Here is a 14707-nt window from a genome sequence, read left to right as displayed (position 1 = left end):
TGGTCTAGAAATATTAAGACAGTGACAGAAGTTTCAGATTTTCGCCTCTGTACACCAGTACAATGGATTTTAAGTAAAGCCATCAAGATGTGATTTTAGTTTTTTTCTGTTTTTTTTTTTCAATTTCCAGTATAAAAATTCCATCAGTGTTAGGACTAATTGGTTAATGTAGGAGCACACCACCAATTAGTTACACCAAGTTGTGAATTCATAAAATTCTAGCAGGAAAAGAGAAGATCCTCTGAATTGCCAAAAAACTGTTTTAAGAAAATCCGACATGTCAGTAGAGTCCATAGAATCCTAGAATATTAGAGCTGGATGGGACCTCCAGGGTCATCATTGTCCAACTCCCTCCTTAATGCAAGGATTCACACAGTTGGCAGGACCTCTTTACAATCAGCTGTCTTATTCTGGTGAGAACCTTTGTCTTATAACAATTTAACCGTTTTAATAGTATAAAGACCGTAATTTCTAGATCTGCATGTAGAATACACATGTATTAGCAAGCTCTCCAATAAGCTACCACTTAAAGCATATTTTCTGTGTTCTAGACTACCTTTCTCAAGGAGTGGACCTTTCAGGAATAGAGGTTATCAAGAACGATCTGCTTTTCATTGGTAGAGCGCGCCTTGAAGTCGAAAACCAGGCAAAGCGTCTGCTGGAGCAGGGAGTTGAGACCCAGGTAAATAACCCTTTTCACTCTCATTTGTGTTACTTTTCCATTTCTAAGCCATTATATTCTATCTTACACTACCTAATCTCACCAAATATCATCTTGCAAAATGTTTGACAATTCTTTATTGAAACAGTACGTGTTGATAACACTTCTGTTTTGTCTGTACTTCAGTGTGCGCATCTCTCTCTCTCTTTCTAGCTCTCTCTCTCTCTCTCTATAAATAAATGTAACTCTACATATTTTTTTTACTATTCCTTGTAGGTGCATATACCTTTGGGTATTCCAATCTCCATGATCCTATCCCAATAATCCTAGTATTTAGTAGGTGTAGTAATAAAATTAACAAATATCTCCAATTAGAAATGTAGTATAGTTCCTCTGATTCGCTATGTCACTTACCCCATGTGCAAGGCATCGCAGTAGCTTAGGTATTCATGGTTACGACCTTTAACAACTAACTCTCACTATATGAGTGGTCGTAACCATGGATACCTAAGCTACTGCAATGCCTGCACATGGGGTAAGTGACATGGCAGATCAGAAGAACTATACACATTTCTAATTGAAGCTATTTGTCAATATTATTATTATACCTACTACATATCGGGAAAGGATCTGAAAAAGTTACTTAAATTGATTTGCATCAAAACCCAATGGAGCTACCATAGAAAAGATAGTAATAATTAACCCATATGGAACCAAACTGGTATGAACTACGATATAGCCAGCTATGTTGCAATGCCCTACAGCAAAATAGATTGTTGGAAAAATTGTTTTAAAACCGTGCTAAGAAGTAGTGCAGTTGCCCATAGCAACCAGACTCCTTTTTGTATTTTTAGAGCTCCTTCAAACACGAAGGTAGCAACTTGATTTATTTCTAGAGTTCTTTATATAAATGTTAGGCTATGTGCACACGTTGCGGATTAGCCTTAGGAATTTCTGGTGCGGATTCTGCCTCTCCTGGCAGAAAACGCAGCTGCAGATTTGTCGCGTTTTTTGTGCGTTTTTGCGGCGTTTTTTTTTACGGATTTGCTGCGTTTTTTACCCCTGTGGATTTCTATAATGGAATGGGTACAAAAACGCTGCAGATTTGCAAAAAAAGAAGTGACCTGCTACTTCTTTTAATCCGCAGCGGATTTTCCGCAACGTGTGCACAGCTTTGTTTTTTCTCATTGATTTACATTGTACTGTAAATCAATTGCGGATCTGCAGCGTTTCTGCATCTCAAAAAACGCTGTGGATCCGCAGAGAATCCGCAACGTGTGCACATAGCCTGAAACAGTCTGATAATATCCATATTACTGATGTTGCCAATGATGTGACCATTACACTTTTATGTAGATGTTGACACCACATCACTGAGAAAAGACCATACTTACTAATATATGGTTAAAATGCATACAGGACCCTGTGATATATGATGGAGATGACACAGGTACAAGGTACCGATAAGCAACCACTCACACACCTATCAACCATGAGGAGGGTGATGCTTAGTCTTATAAATGCAGAAATAAAAGGCTTCTATAGGGTACCAGTACATCACTGAAAAAGTCCATACTTACCAGTATATGTTGTTTTTATGTGGTAGTGGCTCAAAATGTTAATGTCCCCACATGAAAAGTTTATAAAAGGGTTGTTCCCAAATTCATAGATAGCTGTTGTCAAATAGTGCTTGTAAAAAAACAAGCACTTTATCATTTTTTTGGTTACTAACATCTGCATCCTTTCTATAAGATATTGACACTTTTCTCTTGTTTACAACTCTGTCATGGTTCCCAATGGCAAGGGAACGTAAAAAACACATAAGTAACGAACGAGCTCTCGGGTGATGGAAACTCGAGTTGACCGTGAGCTAAATCTACCACACAACTAACAGTAGCCAGGGAGCATACCTACGGCTTCCTATATGCCACGCGCCAGCCGGAGGACTAACTACGCCTGGTAGAGGAAGAAACAGACCTGGCTTACCTCTAGGGAAATACCCCAAAAGATGATAGCAGCCCCCCACATGTAATAACGGTGAATTAAGAGGAAAAGACATACACAGTATGAAAGTAGATTTAGCAAAGAGAGGTCCACTTACTAGATAGCAGAAGGATACAAAAGAGGACTTCACGGTCAACTGAAAACCCTTTCAAAAACCATCCTGAAATTACTTTAAGACTCCTGTGTCAACTCATGACACAGGAGTGGCAATTTCAGCCCGCAAGAGCTTCCAGCTACAGAGAATTACAAAAACTGCAAACTGGACAAAAGGTACAAAACAAAAGGACAAAGTCCACTTAGCTGATCAGCAGACTAGTAGCAGGAACATGCAACCGAAGGCTCTGGTTACAATGATGACCGGCAAGGAAATGACTGGAGAGCAAGGCTAAATAGGAAACTCCCAAACACTGATGGAAGCAGGTGAACAGAAGAAGCAAAGTGCAAACAAGTCACCAGTACCACCAGCAACCACCAGGGGAGCCCAAAAAGTGGATACACAACACAACTCATTGCCTAGACGACCTACTACTGCTGCTGTGCTGTCCAGCAGTGCTTACAAGCTGTTTTCTGTTCAGATCGAAAACACTGTGCTGAAGCTGGCTGGGATTTGGCCTTAACTGTGCACTTCAGTGATCCTGTCCAGCTTCAAATAAGTGCTTACAAGCTCAGTGGCAAAAAGCTTGTAAGCACTGTACTAGGTCTTGAACTATATATAAAAAAAAAGTTAATATTTCAATAACTTACAAATTTTAATAAACAGCAAATTACAAAATTACTTAACCCTTTCGGGAACATATTTATATTTAAGAGTGCTTATATATGATGAAGCATCATTTGTTAAAGACTCAATAACTCCTTTAATTAGTTTCTTGGTTCGAAATTTCTACTTATTTAATTCCAAGTTTAGCCATAGACGGCCTTGAATCCAATTCTAGAGCTAAGTTTTATATAGAATTTTGCTTGTCTCTGTCTATGAACTTAAAAAGGTCCCAATTCTTCTTTATTAATAATGGGCAGTAGCTCAAGATTCAGATATTTAAGGAGTTATTCACATGCACAGTAAATGCACACTTAATGTACAGACTAACATAATGTTTCTTTGCTGTGCCTTTGTGTCTTTTTTTAATCTCTCTTTGCCACTCTTTGCATCCAGCTTCACATAACTGAATGGGTGGTCCTATTCGTATCTCCCAACAACAATTGCTTCTTCTCAGTGCTGCAGACCTCTTGCTCTTCTCTCCTGTGTTCTCCATACTAGCCCTACCTCTCCAAATTATCAAGCTAATCTAAAGCCAATCATACACATCAGATAATTGTCAGCCTAATGATGGTTGGACCTATAGTTCAGCCTGCAGCTATCTCCTCCCATACATAGGAGTACTCTATGAGATAACCACTACCAGACATCTGTGTCTGCTTATTTCATGGAGAACAAAAGGATCGGCAGTCTAAAATTTGATATGCCAGATCCTTTACTCATTTCCTAATCACATGTTTGGGACCTTAGTGAATTTTTTTTTCATCTACATAATTGTAGCTGCATGTATACTGTAGTTCTACATCATTGTTAGTTTATTTTCAGCAGAGCTCAACTCTACTGTTGGTTGTTGAAAAATCAGTGAAATGCAGTGAAATGAAACTGAAAATGCCACCCTTTTGATGCATATGGCAGAGGATAATCTTCTGTCATATACATCAACAGAGCAGCATTTGATGTTTTACTTAATTGATCTCTCAGCAGCAAAAAACAAGCACAGCTCAACTCCTCTCAGCCCCATCCTGGAGTATATCATTCTTTTCAGCTTTTTCCATACATCCTTATCCTGTAATATTATACTTTTCTTAGCTCCCTCTATACTCAGTCCCATCTTGCAGTATATCTCTTTACAGTCCCACAATACAGTTGTGCTCAAAATTTTACATGACCCAGCAGAATTTTTGCTTTCTTGGCCTTTTTTCAGAAAATATTAATGATAACACCAAAACTTTTTCTCCACTCATGGTTACCCTCATCCTGTAGTATATCTCTCCTCTCAGCCCTCTATGAACGGTCTCAAGATCATTTCAACCTTATTATTCCAAAACATGCTGAATTTCTAAACTATTGAAGGCTCAAGTGAGCATTGTTGGGGCTATAATTCAGAAGTGCAAAGAACATCATTTCAGCAGACACCGGCCACAACCAGGTACTCCTCGCAAGATTTCAGACAGAGAAGCAAAAAAAATTATCAGAAGGGTTGTCCAAGGACCAAGAACCACCTGTAGAGAACTACAGAAAGATCTAGAATCAGCAGGTACAATTGTTTCAAAGAAAACTAATAAGTAATGCATTCAACCTCCATGGCCTCTATGCATACTCACTTCACACAATTCCATTTCTGAATAAAAAGCATGTTCAAGCACATTTAAAGTTTGCTCAACTACATTTAGACAGGCCTGTGAAATACAGGTCAGATGAGAAAAAATTTAACTATTTGGGTGCCATAGCACACAACATGTTTGGAGGCCAAAACATGCACAGGATATCACCCCCAAAATCCTATGCCAATAGTGAAGTTTGCAGGTGGGAACATCATTGTGTGGGGCTGATTTTCAGCATACGGCACAGGCAAACTTTATATGTTTGAAGGAAGGATGATTAGACTAATGTACCGAGACATTCTAGATAAAAATTTGCTGTCATCTACTCGGATGATGCATATGAAATAAGGGTGGGTATTTCAGCAAGAAAACAATCCCAAACACACAGCCAAGGAGACTCACTCCCAATTGGTTTCACAGAAAGAATATAAAGCTGTTAGAATGGCCCAGCCAATCACCTGACCTGAATCCAGTAGAAAATTTATGGAAGGAACTAAAGCTCAGAGTTCATAAGGAACCCAAGGAACCTTCAAGATTTGAAGAGTATTTTTGTGGAAAAATAGGCCAGAGTCATACATGAGCAATGCATGCGACTAGTTTCTCTGTAGTAGAGGCGTCTTGAAGTTGTCATCACCAACAAAGGCTTTTGTTCAAAGTGTTGTTTAAATTTCAACGAGTGTGTTCAATACTTTTTCCTGTGTCATTTCTCATTATTACACATAACTTAATTCATGGACATCTATGGTTTGATTTCTTTGCCCATTGGGGGATGGGTTGTTACCAACATCTGGTGATAATTTCATGTCGGTAGCACCTTTAGAAATATATTTACTTAGAAAATTGGGTGATGGGTTCAATACTTATTTCACCCGCTATATCTCTCTTCTTAGTTACCATTACTGACACATACTATTGCTTCATGGCATGAGCTCTGCATTGTAATAAAGGAGGCTCTGCCTCTTCTAGTAACATCATCCCTCACAGGAGAAACTCCCATTCTAGACACGTCCCAGAGCTGAGTTATGCTGGCAGAAAGCGAGCTAAGAGAGGCTGCAAGATTGACCAAGAGCACTGGAACTACCAACAGACAGTTCCAATGACAGTCAGATGGTAAATAGAGCCTGGAGGGGCATCCTTTGGGGGATGATATGTGCATCACTGGCAGATTTAAGATGGAATTATATTGGCACAAATTAAATACAAGGCCACATTGTGATTTCGGTAACAAACCTTTAATTAGTAAAGCAAATAAAGGTGAAAATAGATTAGAACAAATCTTGGCAAATTTAGGACGGCACGCTGGTGCCATCTTACCCACCCCTATCTGATTTAACAGATATTTGCCTCCTCAGGGTGTGGACCCATCAGATTGTGTTGCGGGGGCTGTGGAGGATCATAGTGTGGTGGTCATCACTCTATGTTGGGGGCTCTTTGGAATCATACTGTGTGGGATCTCAATTTTGGGGGGCTTTAGGGCATCATCTTGTGTCTGGGAGCATTATACTATATGAGGGGTGGTGGGATCCAGCATACTGACTATCTTGCTGTGTTTGGGACAATGGGTGTGTCATACTGTGCCTGGGTCTTGTGGGGACATCATGCTGTTTTTGGGGGAGCTGTAGATCGTAGTGCAAGGGCTGAATTGTAGGAGCATTATGATGTATTTCTTATCGTAAAAAGCAGTAACTTATAGGGGTTTGATCTGCTCAATAATAAGCAATACAATATTAATATAGAATATGCGTTTTATTACAAACAAAGGTTCCAGAATTGTCTTGCGATCAAATATATAGGATCATGGTGCAATAGAATATTCAGATATAATGTGACATGTATTGAGTGACAGCCCAACCTTGTCCTCAGCATATCAAAAAAAGCTTTGGTGGGATTTAGTCCGTCTGTGACTAGCTGACTAGTAATTATTGACATATTGATTCATCCCTCTTCTCCAGTCTGTCTGTTCATCTAGTTGTATATCAGATTGTTTGAGCTTCATCCTTTTGTTCCCCACTGTGCACCTCATTTATTATCTTTTAACACCATTTCAGATGTCTTCATCTGATGCTGCAGAACAGGTAATGATTGTAACTGTGCAGCTATTATGTCAGATTCCTAACCCTTTGTATCTGAGCAGAATTTCAACATTTTCTCTTAGTAATGTGCACAGTAGCCAATGAAGTTTAGAAAGACTAAGAAATGTATTTGCGCTTATAAGAAGTGCCATACATTATTAGCTTTTATTTCACATAGCTGATATGGTCTCTATATAAAATTGCATTTGAAGCAATAATAACTGTAGATGTTCTATAGTTCTTCACAGAGGTGTGTGTAAGGTCTAAGATATTGTAGTGGATATAAATGAAGGAGCTGTCCGCTCCGAAACGCGCGTTGGGGTCGGGCCTGACTGCCTGCCTATTTTGTCCGTGGTGCCTTTGTTGGGTATGTTAATTTATTTAATATGACATGTAATGTTTCCCTTGTGTAGGCTCTTGCCTTGCGAATATGTGCACATTTGGCATTAGGTATGGGTACTGTCCCTAAATTTCCTATAATTATGTTTGCACGGACTATGGGTTGGCTCTTCTGGCCCACTATATATGGCCACTAGGAAACGTATATTCATTCCCTGTACTGCATCTCTGTATCTTGTTTGGTGTTTTAATGTTTATTAATAAATATTTATCTTTTATGGGACCATATGGCTGTTTGCGTTCTCTGTTTCTTCTTTGCATATAGTGAACATTGTAAATAAAAAAAAGCAAGAAATAATTATGGAATTGCAATTTTGTTGCAGTTTCACCGCACTTAGTTTTTTGTTTCCCCATTTTTCAGTACACTATACAGTAAAATCAGTGATGTCTTAAGGGGTTAAGAAGATGTATGAAAAGAAAGGAGAGGAGCACACAAGAAATGTACAACTATTTCCTGCATATCTGGGAAGAGGGAGGGTAGTGGGGAGTTTGTGTTGTTTATTCTGTATTTTGACCTTTACTATCTGTAATGTGGTAATCAAAAAACTGAAATTACGAATTTGTAAGTTAAGAAAATGTGTTTGAATGTACATTTCCATATATATTTTAAAAATCAATAAAAGTTAGTTTTAAAAAAAAATCAGTCAATAGCTGGGAGACATCTTGTATAAAAGACACCCTCCCCAATAGGGAGGTGCATGAGCAGGCCCTATTGTTACTGTTAGGTGGTTTAGTGATGGCAACTGTATGTTGCGAGGTCCTCCATCTCTAGGCTGTTAATGTTTCCCGTATCCTGTGTCTCATTAGTCTAGTATAGTTAGTCCTTGTTCCTGTGTCCACTTCGGCGGTGTCCATACCTTGAAACTGTATCGGCAGTACCTGAACTGTTTCCTGAAACCAATGTCCCGTTTGCTATCCAGAGACTGCAAAGTCTGAACTTGTTCCTGTGGCTGTCCTGTCTGCACAATCTAAACCTGTTTTTGTGGCCGTCCTGTCTCCTCGCGGTAGACGGCAGTCTGAACCTGTCCCTGTGGCCAGCCCGTCTATCTGGTGACAGCACAGTTTGAACCTTTCCATATGGCCCTCCTGTCGGCACAGTTTGAACCTGTCCCTGTGGCCGTCCCGTCTCCTGTCTGGAGACTGTACAGTCTGAACCTGTCCCTGTAGCCGTCCCGTCTGTCTGGAGACTACCCAGTCTGATCCTGTCTTAAGTGGTCATCCTGTCTGCTGAGTCTGAGCCGGTCCCAAGTGGCCATCCTGTCTACACAATCTGAACTTGTTCCAGTGGATTTCCTGCCCTGTCCAGGAGTCTTGATGAACGGCTTAGACCCTTGGGGTCAGTTGCTACTGCCTGACGCCGCCCTGGAGTGGTACCTTGCAGCTACTTGCCGCACAAGCCTGACTTCACGATTAGAGGCTCCAAATTAGCTGTTAGTCATGCCCCTCCAGGTTAGGTCTGGTCCGTGACACAGTGGGTCCACAAACCACATGCGCCACCTGCATGCATAACAGTGTAATTGAAGTATACAACTCGTCTCGCAAAAAACAAGCCCTTACAATGCCATATTGATGGAAAAATTAAAAAGTTACGACTTTTGGAAAAAGGGGAATAAAATAAACTGAAAATGGCCCTTGGGTGAAGCAGTTACCGTAAATGGCAGCTGTGTATCATGAAGTTAAATGTGATTGGCTAATTCTGATTACAGGCACATCCCCAACTTGCAACAACCATTTTTTAGCTTTGCTCTTTTTATTTCCCCCCTCCAAAATTATTTCAGTTTGTTTTTCAGTTGAATTATACAGAATATGGGTGGACATAGTTCTGAAATGATTCTTCTTGGCATGATTTTTTTTTTTACATGAGAGAAACTTTACATTTAAACAGGGGCATTTTAGACCACCTTATATCAACATTTATATTATCTGATGTTACTATAAATCAGCCCCTATATACATTATGGTGATAACAAAGCCCCCTAAATATAGCATGATGGTATACTGCATGGCTGTTTCTATTTTTCTGGGATAGTACCCAACACATTTAAAGACCTAGTGCCACGTACACACTTCTCAGCACATGACGTGGGGTGCATCTGCAAATCTTCTCTCACTCAATCAAGAACTCATCCCCTGTCGGGGCATGATTTAGGCCGGGGACACACTGGTGCGAGATACGGCCGAGTCTCGCTGGTTAAAAGCAAGCAGTGGCAGCGGCACTCCGGAGCGGAGCGTGCAGCTCCATGTATTGCTATACAGCTGCACGCTCCGCTCCGGAGTGCAGGTGCCACAGCTTGCTTTTAACCAGCGAGACTCGGCCGTATCTCGCACCAGTGTGTCCCCGGCCTTATGCTCCCTTTACAGTCTAGAACAAAGTCCACACACCCCGGTTATGTAACACGCTGCCACCAAACACACTCATCAAACACACGGGATGATGAGTCCATGAAATATGTTACTGTCAGACAATCAAAATAGGGCACACATTCTCTGAAATGCTATGGATTCTTTAGAGCATACAAGGATCAAACTTATTAAAGATTTTAAGGTTCAATATAAAAATATGCAGTGCTTACAATTAAATATATAAAAAGATAAAAATAAAATGACACACAATTATGCAAAACAGTTTTTAAATTAAAAAGGGAGAAATAACAAATATCTAAACATTTTCATCTACAGTTATCTTCTGTTTCCTTGAGGGAAGGAGAAATGAATTATGGATCACTCCGGCGTAGGCAGGCCCTCACATGTGAACAACTTTCTTTTGTGCAACCCAGGTTTTATATGCCTGGTCCAGGGCTCATATTTCCTGGATGACCTGGATTGGACTATTTAAAAATTGCTGTTTGTGACTGGACAGTGGGTTTTTCATTTCAAATATACCGCATCTCCCCCAACTCTTCTATATACTGTAAATTGGAAATATTCTGCGTAGTTCCAGACCATTTGTTTCTCTTTGAAACTCTGTCCAGGAGCTGAGGTGCCATGTTTGACACCTACAGGATTGTTCTTACAATACTGATATATCCAGTGTCACCCTTTTGTGAACTAAATGTAACTCTACTGCTGTTATTCCATCCCATATTGATTATATATTTCCGTTACACATGGTAATGGCCTCTCCAATAGCTGCGCCTGTGCTACCCAGCCTAGCCCAGCCCTAGCTGTGGGCTGCACAAATTCCTTTGGGAGCAGTGTGTTAGAGCCCCTTGATCTACACCCTCTTTTGGGTATATGCATGTTGTGTACTTTCAGTTGTTTTTAAATTACGGTATGTCCTTTTTTTTAACTAATAATAAAAATTTATTGTGATATTTTAATGAGTATTTTGTCATTGCTCAGCTTTCTTATGAAAACTCTTATCGTTAGATGCCATGAAAAAGTCTTCACTAATCATTGTGATTTTTTTTTTATAAGAAAGACCTAGCAAATCCAGAAGCACCAGAATCTAGGTCCAGACCCAAATAGAATGCTGTGATTGCCAATGCCACCAAAATGCAGATAGTCTTGTGCCAAAATGAGCAGGTTCAATTGCCCAGGAAGTTGTGGATGTGATCTGTCAATGAGAGTCTGACGTAGATGTCTAGAATTTGTTTCACACTTTCTGCTTGTTGGATCTTGCAGGGATCGTACAGAATAAGAAAAGTGACATTAAGGACAGGAATGATTTCCAGGCACCTGAAAATAAATACATTTTAATGGAGTTATTCTTGGTTTACTTTCAAATTGACCCTTTGAACAGATGCATAGTAATTAATCGCATATCCGTTCATGGGTAATAGATCGTACACCATATGTTCATAGCCTAAATAGTTACCGAAGTTTTAAATTACTACTTATTTTCTTATTTTGCAAATTGCTCACGGACTCATATTCAACCGGGCATTCATTTTTCAAATAATTTGTTTAGCGCATTCAGAATAATATTTCACTTTTTTGACAAGCAAGTCTTGTATGCATTTGTTTTTTTCAATTAATCCTAAGGCCACTTTCACATGACATTTTTTGGTCAGTGTCTTGCATCATTATTTGTCAGCCTGAACCAGAAGAAAATATAGTGAAACAGCATATTTAAAACATTAGCCCGTCTTCTGTATGTTGGATCCTGTTTTGTTTTGGTGAACAAATACTGATGCGTAATATTGACCAAGATTCTGCAATATAAAAGTGGCTTACTGGCTCCAGAGGAAACTGGCTATAGGGATTATCTGCTGGGTAAAAAATCCTAAATTCTGTACACCAGTAGAGAAAACATAACTAAGAGGCTAAATCTTCACGCAGTTTATGGACTTTTAGGATTGTGGGCTCAATGATAAGTAAGTTGCTTTGTTTTGGATTTTGAACCATGAAAGACGAAATGTACAATTAAGTTGTGTTACATAGTGACATGTTTTAATGTTTTATAGCTAGTGGGCCCAAGATATCGAAAGTGGGGCCTATGCTACTATGCCAGAATTGTACATGAATCTGAAACCCCCCCCCCCCCCCACACACCACCTCCTCCAACTTTGGAGCTAGAAAGTGTCTCTATCTCACTCCCGGTCACCAAGTGTCTGGTTCGCTCATCTTCAGTCTTGTGTCTTATGTTTCTGGCTACCATATCAGGGTTTGTTAGCCACTACTACGATGTGCAACATTCTCAGATTTATTGTTCGAATGCTCATTTGCTGCTGGTATGTGTCTATAGCAGTGAAATTTGGTGTGTCGTATATTTAATTCACAGCTTTCATATCTATTTTTATCTATTGCGTTTTATCACTCCCTAGCTATTTATTTTGCTCCTAACATATTTATTACTCTGAGATATCGCAGCAGATTTCTCATTCCCTTTCCATAAAAAACACCATGTTTTAGATTTTAGAACTTAGTCAGTAGTCTTTCATGGAAATAAAGTGTTATCCCACTATAAATCATGACAATCTTTGTTTCTACTACATTGTAAAAAAAGCAAAATGACACCGGAATGTAGTCTGGCTTATATATCAGTCACCCAAACTGGCCCTTTTACTTCCTGCTATTACACGATTCATTTTTCCTTACAGGGAACCTGTTAGCAGGTTCTATACCCCAAACTAATGTCATCCATGTAAAGTCGCAGTAATACTGATTAAGTTCATACTTTTGTTTTACAAATCATTGTTTCCATTTTTGAGAAATCAATTAGAAAATATTTTATGCAAATGTGCGGTTAGTGCAAGGGGGCTGGCAATGTACTTTTAGCTCTCTAGCTTCTCATTCTTGTCTCCTCTGCCTGATATCTCGCACACATGATGTCACTCCTTGGTGTGGCGCATGTACAGCTCTATGGTCCAGCTATCGCAACAACCATTAGATCCTCACTGTGCATGTGTCGCCCCAGGGAATGAAGGCGCCTGAGAGCGAGCTTGAGTTTTGAAGTCACAGAGAGGAGGCAGGTTGCAGGCAGCGAAATAGGTAGAGTGGCCGGAGAGCCTCCCCACTGCATTTGTGTTTCTTTTACATAAAAGTTAGCCTATGGATTTCTCGAAAATTAAAACTATGATTTCTAAAACAAAAGTATGGACTTAATCAACATTACTGCGACTCTGCCTAGACGACATAGGTTTGAGGTATAACAACCTGCTGACAGCTTCCCTTTAACCCCTTTACGACTTAAGACATATAGGTTTGTCATAGGTCGCCTCCTTTCTTTGATGTGGGCTCCGGTGCGGAGTCCGTATCTTTTCAAGCACATGATAGCTGATTCAGTCAGCTGTCATGTGCCCCTAACAGCCACAGATGGAATTGGGATCCACCTGCGGCTGTTAAGTGTTAAATGCCACTGTCAATCTTTCACAGCGGCATTTAACATGTGCACAACGGAAGTGCGTCATATATCCCCACCCATTGGCGCCCCTGTCACATTGGCATGACAACCAGTGGTCTGCAGGAGACTCCCCGTGGTTGTTATTGAAGATATGCTATGAGCACCGCCCCGTAGCCGGCGTTCATAGCAGATGATAATTTCTACTACACATAGCAGGACTGAGGCCCTGCTATGTGTAGCACAAGCAATCTAAAGATGGTAGCTTCAAGTCTACTAAGGAGACTATTGAAGTAAGTGAAAAGTAAAAAAAAAATATATTTTTAAAAATACAAAAAAAATATAAAAGTTCAAATATCCCACCTTTTGCCTCATTCAAGATAAAACGTTAAAAAATACACGGTTGGTATTGCCACTGTCAGAAACGCCCGAGCTATCAAAATATAAGAATTAATCTGATTAATAAATGGTGTAACAAGTACAGAAAACAAAAGCCAGAATTACATTTTATGGTCGCCGCAACACTGCAATAAAATGCAATAACAGGCGATCGAAAGATTGTATGTACCCAAGAATTGTATTGATACAAACATCAACCTGGCACACGAAAAATAAGCCCTCACCCTGCTCCAGATCCTGAAGAATGGAGACGCTATGAATCTCTGAAAATTTCGCCTTTTTTTCCCCCTAACTTTAGAATTTTTTTCAGCACTTAAATGAAAAAGAACCTAGACTTGTTTGGTATCAAACTCATAATGACCAGGAGAATCCTAATCGCAGGTCAGTTTTAGCATTTAGTGAACATTGTAAAAAAAAAAAAACAATTGTGGGATTGCATTTTTTTGCAATTTCACCACACTTGGATTTTCCCCCGTTTTCCAGTACACTTTGCCTTAAACTCAATGGTGTTGTTCAAAAGTACAACTTGTCTCACAAAAAACAAGCCCTCATGTGGCCATATTGATAGAAAAATAAGAAAGTTATGCCTCTGAGATGAAGGGGAGCAAAAAACGAAAATGCAAAAAAATGGAAAATCCCATTGTGGTGAAGGGGTTAAAATACTTCTTTCTTTCCTGAAAATAGCACCCCTACTTTCAGTGAAGATGCAGTTGTCAGCAGACAATGTGTAAATGACAGCGAAAATGGCTCCTCAAAAGCGGCTTTGTGTAGGCTGACCCCTGGCACGGCTGTGCTGAGCGAGTGGGCTTGTCTTTCTGTGTCAATGTTGGGGAAAGCAAGGGTACAACAAGATTCCGTAAAGAACACTTTTGTAAATTGATTTAAGCCATTCCCGTATCACTGCGTATTCATCCATCCACCGGCAGTGTTTTAGTCTGTGTATAGTTTGGCTTCATACTTAGCTGGGTTATGAAGGGTCACTGCGTTAAAAAAAAAAATAAGGAAGCGCTTTCCAAAGCAAGTTCCTAA

General features: G+C 39.8%; 1 protein-coding gene across 2 annotated transcripts in view; it reads left to right on the top strand.

The window, feature by feature from the left end:
* The window catches only part of COG5 (component of oligomeric golgi complex 5), a 413551-nt gene that overhangs the window by 141437 nt on the left and 257407 nt on the right, over positions 1-14707 (top strand). For both annotated transcript variants that reach the window (XM_077264784.1, XM_077264785.1), the window contains exon 7: positions 552-682. In XM_077264784.1, coding sequence (XP_077120899.1) covers positions 552-682 — 131 coding nt within the window. The remainder of the gene's footprint in view (positions 1-551; positions 683-14707) is intronic.

Source organism: Ranitomeya variabilis, chromosome 5, assembly GCF_051348905.1.
Source record: "Ranitomeya variabilis isolate aRanVar5 chromosome 5, aRanVar5.hap1, whole genome shotgun sequence".
Taxonomy (NCBI): Eukaryota; Metazoa; Chordata; class Amphibia; order Anura; family Dendrobatidae; genus Ranitomeya; species Ranitomeya variabilis.
Note: the sequence above shows the minus strand (reverse complement) of the source record. Positions and strands in the feature narration are given on the sequence as shown.